Source organism: Marmota monax, unplaced genomic scaffold (assembly GCF_021218885.2).
Source record: "Marmota monax isolate L192 unplaced genomic scaffold, Marmota_monax_Labrador192_F-V1.1 WCK01_AAM20220418_F8-fsc00110, whole genome shotgun sequence".
Classification (NCBI taxonomy): domain Eukaryota; kingdom Metazoa; phylum Chordata; class Mammalia; order Rodentia; family Sciuridae; genus Marmota; species Marmota monax.
In genome coordinates, this window is record NW_026694633.1 from 4202736 (window position 1) to 4218708 (window position 15973).

A 15973-nucleotide genomic window follows, 5' to 3' on the forward strand; every position below is an offset into this window, starting at 1 on the left:
CCCCAGGAGGTCAGGAGAGAGAAGAATATTAACCTCTCTTGCATTAAGTGCCTCTGGAAGGGTCCACAGGGATAGGAAGAAGAGGGGAAGGTGTTTTTACGTTCTTGAACCTGTTCAATTCTGTTCAATCCTGAACCAAGTGACTGTTTTTAGGTCACTTTAAGAATAAGAACGTAAAAAAAATTGTGCCTAAACCTGGAACTAAAATATAAAAATTAACATTCTTAGCCCAAAAGCTGGTATATAATACAATTTTCTAGTAAGAAAACATTTTTGAATGTACATATACAAAATAGTGCAAGCTGTTAATTAACTTTATTTTATTTCATGTAACTGATAAAGTTAACAGACAAATATATCTTAAGGTAACAAAATGTTATAACTGATGTTTACCATCTACATTTTAAAGGATATTTTAGTATAGCCAAAGACTTCACAAGTGGATTTTACCCATTTTTGAAATGTAAAATACACAATTATAATATTCATACTACATATTTTACAATTTTAAAGTTTTGGCGAAAACATTTGAGTCTCTGCAAGTAAAAGCAAGAGTTCTTCTATATCTAATACAAATAAAATGTATTACTAATAAAGTGCCAACTGATTAGATAATGCAGTTTCAACTATTTTGTTTAGGGGTAGGAGGACAAAAGTACATAAATTGATTACAGAACTAGTCATTTTCATTATATTAGTATAGAACTAGCAATTTTCATTATGATTCATAATAAGCAAAAGAGTGCTCATAGTAGATATTAACCACAATAAATTTTTCTCAAGAAAGATCACAACTAACTTGACAAGCTGCTCAGACATTGCTGAATACAGTTTAGTGTCCAGGGTTTTTTAAAAAGTGCATTCTTAAACTAAGATAAAACTAATTCTACCAATAACAGGAAATAGTTTTAGGGACTTCAAATAAATCAGATAATCTCTTTTTTTTTATGGTAAAATAGGTTTCAAACTGTTGAAAAGAGAAGGATCTAGTGGTGAATGACAAGGTTTGGCAAAAGTATTTTCTCGCAGGTGAAAGCTTGGTTTGCATTGCTTTAAGATGCATCTTTCACATAAAGAAAAAAATGTTTATTAGATGTATACAGCACTTTTCAGGCACTTGACCTCACTTGGTAGTTAAGTTGGTGTTCAGATGTTTATTTAATAGAAAAAGATTAAATTATAAAGTGACTTTAAGCCATGTTCCCACAGAACATCTGTGTTCTGTAAACTAAATCCAAATGTTCCCTGCTAAAATCAAATAATGATGCCATATACCCAATTCAGAGGAAAAAATTTAATAGATCAAAGTTAATAGATTGAATTTTCTCAATTTTAGGATTTTTCACTATAAATTTTTCTTAAATCTTTGTTGCCTATTGTCTGAATGCTAGCAGGGAAAAAAATAAGCATGAAACCTATGAAATATGTCTAGATAATATTGGAGAATTTGAAACTATCAGAACTATAAGTACAACCTACTTGTTTATGGAAATATGCTTATATTTTTGCTCTTATACTGCTTAAGAGCCATATTTTCTCACAGGAAATGTATTCCTAGTCAATATTATAGAATTCAGTATGTAAACATTTTAAGGTACCCAAAAGAGCATTATGAATTTTCAGTCTATTATCCCTAAATATGTTTGAGAACCACTACATAAATGTTTGGCTCTAAAACCATCTTTGGGGTCCATGCCAAAGGAATGCTATCAAATATTTCTAAGATTAGGGCTCTAAGATAAGACCACCCAATTCTGTTCTAAAATGGAAAATATGGCAAGATTTCAGTAAAACTGCTACTAATATTCCATTTTTCTTAACTACCTAGCATGTAGTTTAAATATGTGGATATTAAGGATTTTTTATATGTATGTAGTACAGTGTTACAATTTGGGAATAGTTTGCAATATACTTTCAGGCAGTTAGCTTTAAATAATAAAACTTCAGCTCTAAGCACAAACAGCCCTGAGAATAATGCATTCAAATTACAGCTCAACTAGAAACAATCTAATTGAGAAACCTTAAAGTACAAAAACAAATTCTGGAAAAGTTGTAAATTAAAATTTAAAAGTTACCAACATTTGAGGCACTACCAGACTACAGTACTTTTAATAGTGGGAAAGACTTTGGAAAAAGAACAAACATACAAAGCTATGTGTGCACATGTACACATTCACATTGTGCTGTAATGAAAAATTGTGTCCCCAAGTTTTATAGCCTAAACATTTTATTGCAGCATCTCCTGTTAAAGATATCATGGTCTGGCTGCAGGAGTTTTGGTAATCAATATAAAGCATGGTACAGAAATTTGTACCATTAAGGGAAACTGAATCAAGAGCTTCATTAGCAACAATTTCTTCAAGTGACTGACAGCCCTTGGAGGGGAGCATGAAAGAATATCACAATTATGTTATGGTGCAAATGCTGAGTCAAAGCAGCAATGATTTGAATCTGTCAGAGAGTATACAACTTTGTAGCAAATAAGGTGTAACAAAGTCTTCACAGTAGAAATAAAACATGTTGTCTTAGAAAGAAACCTGTTAATACTGTCTATAAAGTGGTGAAATGTGTACAGACAAAAATGGTATATCATTGTTTAATCTATCAACATGACAATTTATATTCTGCACATGGTAACTTGTGATATTTAACATTGTGCTACAAAAAAGTACAACAAATAGTAGGAATCAACTTTTAACATTTCTCTGACGTCAAAAAAGAATGAAGTCACTTCTGTTCTATGTTAAAAAATATATGTTCCCTGCTTCCTTTTAATACAATTTATAAAGCTTTACTAAATGAAATATTTTGTTCTAGAGAAACATCTATTGACTTATGTGAAAATAAACAGTCCCATATCTTTAAAATCTATATAATTATGTTAGAGTATTTACACTTCATATAGTATTTAAAATGCAATACTTATGCATAAATAACTTTTGCCATTCAAGGTATGGAGATAGAGATGCATTATTATCATTTGTACATACTTATATCACAATTGAAAACATATTTATGTGAAATTTGACAAATTAGGAAAAGAACAAGGGCATGCTAATCCAGAACTAATACTAAATCAGAACTCTAGTATGGCTAAGTGGGACCAGATGAATGACCAGCAAGCAGCACAGATTAATAACTTTCTGGAATTCCTGTGGGTAATGTCAACCAGTAGCAAGTAAGATACACATTAGAGATTATAGAACTACAAAAACTAGAGCAATATGTAGTAGATACTTAAATAGCATACTGGAAAGAATTTAGCCTAATTCCTAATTGTGCTTTGGATGGGCAAAAGCTAATGTCATACTAAAATCAATTACTATAACACCTCAATATTTCTTGTGCTTTAGAATCCTCTTCCTTGCACTTCTCTTAAAAGTATCTTGCTTCTTGTCTAACTGGGTTTGCTGAGGCCAAGACAAGATTTTAAAGTGTGTACAAATTAAGCAACTAAAATTTGGAGATCTTATGTTCCTAACACTCTTTCTAGTCACTGATTAGATCAGTTACATCATCATATATATTTTTCTTTAGATGATAGGAACAAAGCCCTTCGAGGTCAAGGCATGATGGGAGAGATCTCAGAACTTGTCTTAGAGAATCAAGGCATTACTGAGATAAATGATTTCCACTCCAATATAATCATTACTATTGAGTTAAAGGTCTTCACAAACTCTATAATGATGTCTTATTTCGGAACAAGTAAATTTGGAATGAGTACATATACTCCTGTGTGTGTGATACACACACGTGTGTGTGTGTGTGTGTGTGTGTGTGACAGAATGATCTAAAAAAAATGGAAGTGCAGTTATGTCACTTGAAACACTTCTTTAAAAAATAATTTGGCTTATATAATTCTTTCCTAGTTCTATTTTACATCAGTACTGAATTAAGACAGAAAACAGAAAAAATACATATACTTAAAAGTTAAATAATAATTTTAAATAAAGTAACATTTCTTCCATGATTGACTTTCATTTCACTTTAGAAAAAATATGCATACATTTAACAAATCAATATAAAGTTAAGAATTCCAACTCAATTTAAGAATTCCCAGTTTTAGTCTAAGTAATAGTTTAAGGTCAAAAAAATACTTTAAAATGGTTGAAAAGGAGCAATTACTGATAAATGCCAACACTTATTCAACATGGTTGCAAAAAAAGCACTGCATAGTGTCCTGTAAAGCAGGTCAGTCCTTTCAGTGCCAGGGGGTTAAGGGGAACAAAAGTTAAAAGCAAAAATATAACTAAAAAGCTACTTTCTATTTTTTATGCTGATTACAAAGGTCTCAAGTCAAAACCTAGAGTTAACCAACCTCCTTTGCCACTGTCCTTTTTTTCTTCTTTACAGTCTAACATGCTCATTTTCATCCAACAGCTCAATGTCCCTCTGTCAATGACAAGCAAGTACTAAAACCACCATGTAAGGTGTAAGTCTACCAACAATGTGGCAAAGAATGGTATGATCGAGGTAATGTATATCATTCCACACAACCACCAAGGTAACTGACGCTTTTTAATAACATGATTTTTGTTTAAAGATGTATTTGCCATACACAGGCTAAAACTGACAATTTTAAATCATAATTTATGTATTCTATGACATTAGTTTGAAATTAATGCAAAGCAATTCAACTTAAACGTGGTATTTCAATACCACCAAATGCTACATTATCTTTTAAAACCCTGGTTTAACTTATCATTTTATTAAAATTAAGGAATGATTTGCTCAGACAAATCACATTTGCTGAAGCTTTATGTTTCTTGGACTCACATACTGAAAACCACAGGAATGTTATAGGAAAGACACAAAATTAAAAAAAAAAAAAGAATTATATATCTTGATTTTTTTTTTTTTTGGTTAAGTTACCAACTACCAGCAAAATGAACCAGCACAATTTCAAAACAGTTAAAAAAAACAAAAATGAGGTTGCTTATGAAGGCCATAGCTTTGGTGACAACTTAGAACCAAACTTTAGATCTGCAGTTGATCCAGACCTAAACTGTTTGCTCATGCCTTATGTCCCCATTTATTTGCAGGGCTTTATGGCTACAGCATATTCTTCACTCATTGCACACATGACAGACACCTAGAAGGAAAAAAAATGCAGGCAAAAGTTACCCAGAAGGCAATACATATACAAGATATATTTAATTTACCATATACTGTGTATTGGCAGATATTTTGTGTATATGGACTTTGGAAAGGGGTAACAACCCCCCTCCCCAATCATCTACTTTCTTTATAGCTTCCTGAAGTAGAATTTCTCAGACTGGGGTTTTGCAAGACACTCCCAAGGAATAGGGAAAAAAAGAACTATAAATATTTCAACACTTCATAATTTAGGCCAAAGTTTTTATAAAATTGTTTAAAAAACACAATCTTCTCCTAGGTCTTTACCTGCACATCTTCACCTGCATTGTACTTTCCTTCTATTTCTTTGCCTAGTTCACCTTCTGGCAGTTTAAGATCCTCACGAACTTCACCAGTTTCTGTCAGCAGGGAAAGGTAACCATCCTGAATGCATATCAGCTATTAGAAGAAATTATAAAATTTATACTAATTAGATTATATCCACCCCTTTGTAATGTTACACAGTTAAACTGCAATCCACATTAATTTATATAAATATATGTAATACATTAATATATTGTTGGTGTTTAAAACTGCTAAAGCACCAAAGTATAAAATACAGACTAAAATACAGTAAATTCATTCCTTCCTGTACTCTTCCTGCCCAATCTCTGTATTATTCAGCAGTTTAGACTGCTTTTACAGTGTATTCTGAAGCATTTACATTTAAGTATACAACACAAATATGGTTGCTTTTCAAAAAAAAAAAAATGGGATCAGTATTTTTCAGCAAGCTGTTTTTCAGGCCTTAGATTTCTATTAGAAAATATAGACTTACCTTAATCTATCTAACCATTACACAAGTGCATGGATATGCTTGTTACTGAATTAACTGTTTTTCCATTACTGGGCAATCAAATTATTTTCAATTTTGCACTACTACAAACAAAATTCTATTATAATTTGACTACAACCAAAGTTAACAATTTTTTTATCTCTAGTTCACTACTAATAACAGATTAAAAACAAACACTAGCTTATTGACATTAATGAAGCAAATCCAGTTATTAATCTAATATTAAAAAAACACAGTTTTGCTATAATTGAATTTCTTTTATTACTGAAATGAGGAGACAGCCAGTCCCTACTCACTTATTCTAAAAGCATATTCACCATCAGTGTGCCTAGAATTCTAACGACTTCATAAAAGACCAATCATCCAGAAGACTAGCTGCTAACACATACCAAAGGAGTCAAAGATGTGGTCCTTGATTCCCTTTAACCACTGTGATATAACCCAGGCATACCACATGGACCAAGTTTCTAAGCTCTCCTCCATGTACACCATTTACCAAATCTGCAGTGACATTCCACAGAAACTCCACTTATCATGGGAGAGGTTGAGTTTGCAAATATATCTAAATTCTCAAAATCAAAAAAGCCATCCTACAGAGCAACAATAAAACATTTTCTTTTGAGACAGGGTCTCACAGACTTGTCCAGGCTGGCCTCAAACTCTTGATCCCCCTGCTCAGTCTCCCAGTAACTGGGATTATAGAAATGCATCACTGCACCCAGCTAACACTTCTAATTAACTTCTTAGTTACTCAAACATTTGTGAGGTAGTTGGAAAGGAGTGAAGAACAAAGAGGTTGAGGTAAGAAGGATAATGTTTAAACAATTAACCACATGCTTACAAGGCAGATCTTTCATTTCTGCTCTTTCAGCAATTTGCTAAAGTGGAACTCGAACTACTTCAAAGTTAAAGGTTGCTATTGCAACTAGTGACTGACACAGAGGAACCAAATAATACTAGTATTTTGGTAATTATAAACTGGTATTTTTTAAGAGGAATTCGTAAAATAAACTGTGGGGTAAAATATAGAAAGCACTTCAAATGTAAAAGTGCAAAATATCTAGTAAAACAATGTATAAACATTAAACATTTATTAAAATAAATTGCGATATGAAATAAAATTGCAAGTTTTCAAAAACAAAACTAAGCTGCAGAAAAACAAAATAATGAAAATAAATTATTTGATCATTTAAATTATTAAGAATCTTAAAAAAATTATATATAGAAAAGTTGCAAAAAGAATTCAATAAAATCCCATTTCTTTACCCTAGATTCGCCTATGGTTAACATTTATCCACATGTGCACTTTCTCTTTGTATATGTAAAACATAAAATATCATACAGTCTTATTTTTACTTAATCACTTAAGAATAATTTTCACAGATCCTGACTTTTCAGTACTAAATACATAAAGTTTATTTTTCAAAATCAGGAAATTTAATATTGATAACCTATTATCTTATATATAATCCATATTCAAATTTGCCAATTGTCCTGAAAAAATTTGAATTTGCAGAGAATTATCACCTTCAGAGTAGTCTTCTTTAAAAATGCAGGAAGAGGAAGTAAAGAAAAAGCTAAACTGAATCTGATCACATCTCTTCATCTTACTACCAAAGCTTCAGGAAATACTAAGGACAGAGGAACACATTAAACAAGAAAATGCAATTAGCAAAACCCAGACTGTGACAAAGTCTGCAGAACAAATGACCCAGTCTCTTCAACAAAAAATTGGAGAAAGAGAGAATTCAAGTACATGTATGAGAGAGAAGCTATAGATTAAAATAGCATTAACAGATATATAAGCCAATCTCATTTTATGGACCTAATTTAGGTCCTGACTCAGATAAACTATAAAACAAAACAATAACCACCACTGATGGGATATATTTGATACTACTAAGTAATTAATAAGTTTTAGGTGTGATATGTTTTGTTTTTTGCTTTATCATTTGTAGATAAAATGAAAATGTCTGGAATTAGCTTCAAAATAATGAAAAGGCAGAAATTACAAGAATAAAAAATAGATGTAGGTGTTATGGTTTAAATGTGAGGTGTCTCCCAAAAGCTGATGTGTGAGACAATTCAAGAAGTTTCACAGGAGAAATGTTTGGGTTGAAAGAGTCTAAACCCAATCAGTGATTTAATCCCCTGATAGGGACTGAGTGAGTGGTAACTGATGTGGTAGGGTGTGGCTGGAGGAGGTGGGAATTGGGACGCGGTTTGGGGTATATATTTTGTATCTGGAGAGTATAGACACTCTGCTTTCTGATCATGATGTGAGCTGCTTGCTGAACATCTGCCATGATGTTCAGTCTAACCTCAAACCCCAAGGAATGGAGCCAGCCTTCTATGGACTTAGACCTCTGAAACCTGAGCCTGCAAATAAACTTTTCCTCCTCTACAATTGTTCTGGTTGGGTCCTCTAGTCACAGCAGTGAAAAAGCTGACTAAAACAGTGGGGTATAGATGAAACAAGATTGTCAAGATGTATTGTAATTGTTGAAGCTGGATGATGCACTGTATACAGGATTTTGATACTTTGAAAATTTCCAAAATAAAAAGATGGAAAGATGCCATGGCATATAAGAATTCTATAAAGGGCATTATATGTTTAGCACCACTAAATGTCGGGAGGCACAATAAGTTAAAGAAGCAAAGGATGAACTAAAAGGAAGGGTGTAGGGAGAATTAGTCATTATAGATTCTGTCCATGACATAGCCAGGATAAATAAGAACACTGAAAGGGAGGAATTAAAGGGAAACTTTTTCTGCCTGCATTTGTATTATTGGTATGCAGCAGAAGGCTGGAGAAGATATAGAATCATTACAAGTGCTTTGTTAGCTTTAATCTGTGAATTCTGCTTTTCAATCTATTTTAAAACAGACTTGTTTAGGTAAGACCTATTTCTTTCAACTTCTTCCTTCTTTTTCCTAGCACTTTCAAGCTCCTCCTCACAGTTAGTGGTTCCTGGTAGAGAATGAATTCTTGAACATTACCATTATATCACCTAAGCAAATGACACCACCATCAACTGACCCAAGTCATGAAGCTGGATATGCATAGTAGCACTCATCACTAAGAGGAAGTAGCATATATGAGATCAACAAACAAGCTGTATAAGTTGCTCGGATGCAGAAAGCACCTTCTTATCTCACACTGATACTTCTTCCCTTTCATCTCATCCCAATAGCTTGATGGGAAATTCCCTATAATCAGTTGACCATGAAACAAAAACAATTTAATAATTTCTAGGTGTTAATGCATAGTATAATACACCATTTGGACGTGGCCCTGAGCAGTGGTAAGGAGAACAGAGAACTAGAGGTTGGATTTATACTGATTATGGGCCAGAGTTAAGAGCTGGGCTGCAAGGTCAAAGACACTGAAAGAACAAGATAGGAAAACTGCTGATAATAAGGACCTTTCCATAAAAATTAAAGACCAGATCCCATGAATGCTCACTAAAGGGCACCTGCTATAAAATAGGTTGTAAATAATTAGGTAGAAAAGAGGGTTCTGTGAATGATATTCAGCTTCTTTTTGGTACCTTGTTCCAGTACTTGTTCAATGGGCTCAATGACACAGGAGTTCTCCCACTAACTCTGATCTGACAATAGCCCCTACTGAGAACCTCACAGAAGAGACCAGCACAGGATCCCTGACACAATTTCCCAAAGGGAACAGCTATCTATCTGATAACACTGTATCCCTTCTTTCATGGTAGAGGCAGTGATTTGACTTACCGCAATAGACTCTTATGGGTTTGCCTTTCCTACATGTAGTGCTCCTGCTAAAATCCCATCTGGATTTACCACATGCTTCATTCTTGTCATAATATTTCACATGACATAAATTCCAACTAAAAAAAAATCTCATTTTACAGGCAAAATGAGACAATGGGAAGATACCCAAAGAAATCACTGGTTCATGAACTCCATCATTCCAAAACTATGTGCTTTGACCTATTGAAGATTCATGTACATCACCAGCTGGGTAATACTTTGTGGGTCTAGGGCTGTTTTGTAGTAGGTTACAACATATATGGAGTTATTTTTCCCAAAAGTAGAATACACAAGTCTAAAAACCAAAGAGGGTAGTACTTCTCACTATTACCCTTAATGATACTGTAGCAAATTATTTGCTTCTTGTCTTTTCAATACTGGATTCTACTGGCTTTGAGGTGTTCTATTCCCAAAGAAAGACTGGCTTCCATGAGGGAACACAATGATCCACAGAGCATGTTAAAATTATAAAAAGATTTTAAGTTCAGGGAAATTCATAGCATTATTATCGTCATTAGTGTTTTAAGTTGCAACAAAAAAAATTCAACTCACATATTTCAACATTCAAAAGATAAATCATTTATTATTTGGACTTAATAGTCATCATTTTGGCAATTTACCAATAATCCAAAAGTCTACAATATATACTTTATGTGTCCTGTACTTGTTTTCTTTCTGGAAAATAATCTTTGAATGACATAAAACTTCTGTGAATATACATAAAGCATTTAATTTGGGTGGGATGCATAGCATCACAGAACTTTCTAAAAACATTCAAGAGCCAGGCATGGTGGCGCACACCTGTAATCCCAGCAGCTCAGGAGGCTGAGGTACGAGGATTGCGAGTTCATAGCCAGCCTCAGCAATAGTGAAGCACTAAGCAACTCAGTGAGACCCTGTCTCCAAATAAAATACAAAATAGGGCTGGGAATGTGGCTCAGCTCTTGAGTTCAATCCCAGTACCCACCTCCCCCCAAAAAACCCAGGGGAGTCATGAAGTCTGAAAGAGCATTTCTAGATTTATCAATTTAGAGATTTCCAAAGGCATCTGAATGTATTTGTATTTTACACCATCACTGAGCTCCAAATGGCCATAACTACTTTTGGGAGAAGTAATAGAAGTTAGCCATCTAATCCAAGCTGATTTTGGAATTGAGGAGATAATATTTCTTTCATTCTGAACTTACATTAAAAATACACAAAGTTAAAATTACAAATGTTTCTTTTCTTAAACATTTACTTTTTAAAAAAATGTATTTTTCAGTTATAGTTGGACACAATACCTTTATTTTATTGATTGATTGATTGATTGGTTTATAATGTGGTGCTGAGGATCAAACCCAAGGCCCCACAAGTGCCAGGAGAGCACTCTACCGCTGAGCCACAACTCCAGCCCCTGAATATTTATTTTTAATTATTATAATGATCAGGGCTGGGATTGTGGCTCAGTGGTAGAGCGCTCGCCTTGCCCGGGGAGGACCCAGGTTCGAACCTCAGCACCATATAAAAATAAAGGCACTGTGTTGTGTCCATCTACACCTAAAAAATAAATTTTTTTTAAAAATTCTTATAATGATCAGATATACATATTTCACTTTAGCTGGCTATCAAATTGACACTCAAAATACTGAATTCAGGAAATATAAAGGACTAAACATAGCCAAATGATAAAAAAAAAAAAAAGTAGGAATTTACTTAAGGCATGTGGATAGATAAGTGACTTTCTCTATAGCACAATAAATAAAACTGTAAGCACAGAACTTTTTTAAAAGAATAGAAATAAGTGTCCCATAATGTTGGCTGGATAATAAGATGTGGGCACTGAGTATTTACTATGCCATGCAATGTCCTATTAACTAATGAAGCCTTAAAATGATTCCATGAGAAGTTTATCATTCATACCCCATTTTATATGTAAAGAAATGGAGACAAGAGGTTAAGTAACTTGCCAGCCAAGGTCACACAGCCAAAAAGTGCCAAAGTAGGAATCTATACCCAAACTATCTAGCTTTTATCAACCTTTAATCCACTCTCCCACATAATTATATACTAATGGCTGGAATTAAGTTGGACTGAAACACTTGTCTTGGCTGCAAAATTAAGAAAGGATACCCCTAAAAAAATAAACCCTCAGTGATCAAATATTTTAGTACAGTACTTTTAAAAAATTAGAATGCAAAAGTGACATGATGAACAAAATTTTTTAGTTGCAGATGGATACAATATCTTTATTTCTTTTTATGTACTGCTGAGACTCAAACCCAGTGCCTCACAAGTGCGAGGCACGTGCTCAACCACTAAGCCACAGCCCCAAAATATCAAAATTTTAAGTGAAAAAGTTACTGATTTTTTCCCCCTTTGCCCTAGTAGACTTGTCTTTATTTAAACTCTTACACCCAAGGCCTCACTTCAGTTCTTCTGCTGAACCCCAGTCTGGGCCTCATTATGCATCAAAATAAAATCCAGATTAAAATTTTCCTCTATGTTAAATTGTGAACTCCAATCAATGACTGGCTAACTTGATCAAAGTAGTAATTATGTGAACTACTGATACTATCTTTCTGACACATGCAACAGGTATGAGCTGAATGAATATTATTGAATATAATGCATACTGAATATTCAAAGTATTCACACTTAGGGCAAACGAAAATTATATGATAAGCCTTATTTTTCTTATTCTGCTGTTACCCTCTCTCCACTGACACAATAAATACACACACTTGATGATTTTTTATTGAGCAATTATGTACCACATCTAAATTCAGTGTTCCAACAGTAATGACATTATTAAGTAGAGTTTTTATATAGGAAAGGGGAGCCAAACAGAACTGCTTCTTTGTACTCATCTACTCGTGGGGTACGTTTAATCATTTAATCCTCACATCATTCTTGTTTTGTAGACTGGGAGACTAATGTTCAGAGGGGTTGCATAACTTGTCCAAAATCCATATAATTAGAAAGAGGCCAAACTAGATCCAAACCCAGATCTATTTGACTCAAAATCCACCCCCCGCAAAAAAAAACAAACCTAACTTTCTGTTAACATTAAGACAATTCAAGTTTTTACAATGACTCCAAAGCAACCTAGAAAGTAAAGTAAAAATATATAACTGTTACTACACTAAAACTACATAAAACTATGTTTGCATATTGATGGAATAAAAGAAAATCATTGGGTAAATACCAGATGATAGCAATATTCTTTTAAAATTTATGTAATACAATGAAAGGTATAGAAAGGATTCAGTCTAAGTTGAATAATACAAGTGCCACTCTTGTATTTCTCACTATATAAAATTAACAGAAAAGAGTTTGATATGGTGAATTTCTGATATGCTTGATATAGAAATTGAATACTTCCAAGTATAGCATTACTTATGATTAATCTGAGCTTCCACATTCTATGATATTAATTATTTGGTTACCATCAATATCTTGAACAACAAAATGTTATTAGCAAACACAACCTATCTAAAAGTATAATTGTAATTAAAATCTATTAATTTAAGAAAAGGTCATAGCATCATCAATGTATATAAATAAACCAATTACACAGCTTTTATAATTTCTTTACCATATTCAGTGAGCATATACTTTTTATATTTATACTTTTCAACTTATTTCCTTACTTAAGAATACCAAACTCTGATTTACTATTATTAATTAAAAAAACTTGGTTGGTAGGAACATGAAATCCAATAGTTTCTTGGAAGTCTTAGCTCTGATTAGGGGGGAAAAAATAAAACACTCAGGAGGGAGTTATCTAAATTTGGTATATTTTACAATAGAGAACACAGTAATTTTACCAAATACTGGACTTAGTCAAAATATGCAGTCACTCGGTCTGAGATGTGCTCAACTTTTTAAAAATACAGGAATGCTAGGAAAAGAACAAAACAAAAAACCTCACTATCTGTTTCTCCAATTCGTAAGACAGGTGGTGCCTAAAAATTGATTAAGAAAACCTTCAAAATTAGTGTTGGGTTTTGTCAGATTACTACTGCTAGAAGAAAATATTTGTACTTTTAAGAATCAACATTCTAAAGGAAATTAGTACTTACTTGATAATCATTTCTCTTAATATTTGGAACATCCATGTTATGAGTAGAAGGGCAAATATCTTCATATTTTTTGCCTGTGAAAATATCAATTCCAACAAGGTGTACCTAATAGAGGAGAACAGGAAACCTACTTAATCTCTGCCAAGTATATCACTCAGTACATACCCAAGAGCACACAATACCAATGCTGATTATGACAGATTCTTTCTCCTCCTTCCAAGGTCATCTAATTTTACTTTCTTAAAAAAATGTAGTGGCCATAGAATTGAAATGCAGTGAACAACCAAACAGAATCATAAAATGTCAAGACTCAATATAGTTTATAATCCCAGTAGTTCAATTATAAGAATACATAAGAAGACTGAAAATAGGTTTCTTAGAACTGTTAATAAAGGTTTTCTCAACTGTAAACTGAATAGATCTTCGAGGTCACTAGGATTCAGGAAAGTTTCAGTTCCCAGTTAATGAAACATTATAAGGGCCCAGGAAGAGAATACTATCTTTAAGCATTCAAAGCAATAGCTGATCACTCAATAACTGAGGAAAGGAAAAAAAAAATGTCTTTACTAAAAAATTTTAAGTATAGATACTCATTATCTGTAATGGAATGTAAATGATCAAAATCTCAATGCAGAAGCCAAAGAATGACTTGGAAGGGCACTTACCTTGGCATGACCGTGCTTTCCAGTTTTGGAAGTTGACATCTCCACTATTTTGCATGGTCGTCCTTTGAGCACCACAAAGCCGTTTTTGCGCAGGGCCGAGCACTGCATAGGATAAGTGCTGGAAGCCCCAGCATCTCCGGTAGTGAAATCAATTTCGTCGGCCATGGTGGGCTGGGGAAATGCTAGTTTTTCCGAGGAACCTACGCAAAAAAGTTGGAGTCCATTTTTTAACAACCGGCATGCAGGCAGGGAAATGTTTCATTTCGGGTAGGTTAGATGCCAAGCATTTTGGGTCCGTTATTTCAGCATTTATAAGATACCCACTCAAATCTAATGGGCACTTTCTGATTTCGGCCTCTACAAACTTTTCCAGCCATTGGTGAGGACGTGGGGAAGGCAGCTTCAGAAGAACTTAAGGGGGGTGAGACATACTGGTCTCCCGCGCTCACCCGCGCTGCGCTGGGGGAAGTAGGTCTCGTTCCCCAGTTACACCCACCCCCACCCCCCCAGCATAAACAGCCCAGCGACCGTCCTGCGCCGCGCTGCTTGGCCCTCTGCCGCCGCTCAGATCCCACATCGGGGACCGGGCCCAGGCCGCACGTCCCCACTAACGATGAGGGAATAAAAGGAGCTGGCCGGCAGCACCTGGACCTCGGGCAACCGGCGCAAACTCCGCCCTCTACCCGCAGCGCCGCCGCCCCGACCGCTCAAGCGCCCCCTATTCTGCTGGCATCCCTGGCCGGGCTCGGCCGGTCTCCGCAAGGGCCTGAGCTCCGGCGGGACGCGCGCTCTTCTCCCTTCTCCCATCCATCTTTCCCCCTTCCCGAGTAAGGACTCGTCTCTGGCCGCATACCCCAACCCTGCTTGCTCCAGTTCCAGTTCCACCAGATCTTCCTCAGGTCAGGTCTTCACCTTTCAGCTGGCACACAACGCCTATCGTCTGCGTACCCGCGCCGGCTCCCTGCAGCTGCGGCGGCGGCGGTGGCGGCCGCAGCAGTTCCAAGAGACGGGGCGGGGCCGCCACACTTTCCACACCCCGGCTTCCCCGCCCTTTCCCGCCCCCACCTCAGCCCCACTTCCGGGATAGGCCCCGGCGCGTCACAGGCACCGCCCCTCACGGCTACCATTGGCTACCAGGTTCCCGAGGCCCCTCCCAGTCACGTGAAGCGCGCCCTGGCAACCCCACGTGCTGCGGATTAGTGCACTTCCGGCGTGGAAAGCGCTTTGGGGAGTGTGGTTGCTGACTGTAACTCGCTGGCGAGGCTGGTTGATCCCTCCAACTTTAGATCGGGTTTCAGTCGACATTAACGGGAACCTAGCCAAGAGCCGGGTTGCCCCTGCTTTCAGGTGCGTGGCTTTTGTCACGTGATGGTCTTCAGAACTCGCGAGGCACGTGAATTCCCTGAGTGTCCCTCGTGGCTTTGGAGGGAACTTTGGGTTCGAGCTTCTGGTTGAGTTTTCTGGCCTCCTTCGAGTTGGAACCCATGCTTGCTCCTCCAAGAGGAACCCAAGTGCAGTAATTTATT

The 15973-nt window shown here is 35.6% G+C and overlaps 1 protein-coding gene across 3 annotated transcripts; it reads right to left on the reverse strand.

The window, feature by feature from the left end:
• Positions 1-296: 296 nt before the first annotated feature.
• On the reverse strand, positions 297-15474 carry Eif5a2 (eukaryotic translation initiation factor 5A2). 3 transcript variants are annotated; one of them, XM_046422957.2, is made up of 5 exons: positions 15301-15474; positions 14448-14647; positions 13783-13887; positions 5404-5535; positions 297-5092 (listed from the first exon to the last, which is right to left on the reverse strand). In XM_046422957.2, exons 2-5 carry the CDS (start codon positions 14610-14612, stop codon positions 5033-5035), a joined length of 462 nt encoding a protein of 153 aa, XP_046278913.1. In that variant the 5' UTR covers positions 14613-14647; positions 15301-15474; the 3' UTR covers positions 297-5032. The 3 variants fall into 3 exon arrangements, with proteins under 3 accessions (XP_046278913.1, XP_046278914.1, XP_058428253.1); XM_046422958.2 differs by having other exon boundaries at positions 15360-15460; XM_058572270.1 differs by lacking the exon at positions 15301-15474 and adding an exon at positions 14772-14912.
• Between the last annotated feature and the right edge of the window lie 499 nt (positions 15475-15973).

Excerpts from the sequence above, each read along its gene's own strand:
- Eif5a2 (XM_046422957.2), bottom strand. The coding sequence starts at position 14,612 with ATGGCCGACGAAATTGATTTCACTACCGGAGATGCTGGGGCTTCCAGC. Across the intron at positions 5,536-13,782 it reads TTAAGAGAAATGATTATCAA|CTGATATGCATTCAGGATGG; the intron begins GTAAGTACTAAT and ends TTCTTCTAATAG. Across the intron at positions 5,093-5,403 it reads ATGCAGGTGAAGATGTGCAG|GTGTCTGTCATGTGTGCAAT; the intron begins GTAAAGACCTAG and ends TTTTCCTTCTAG.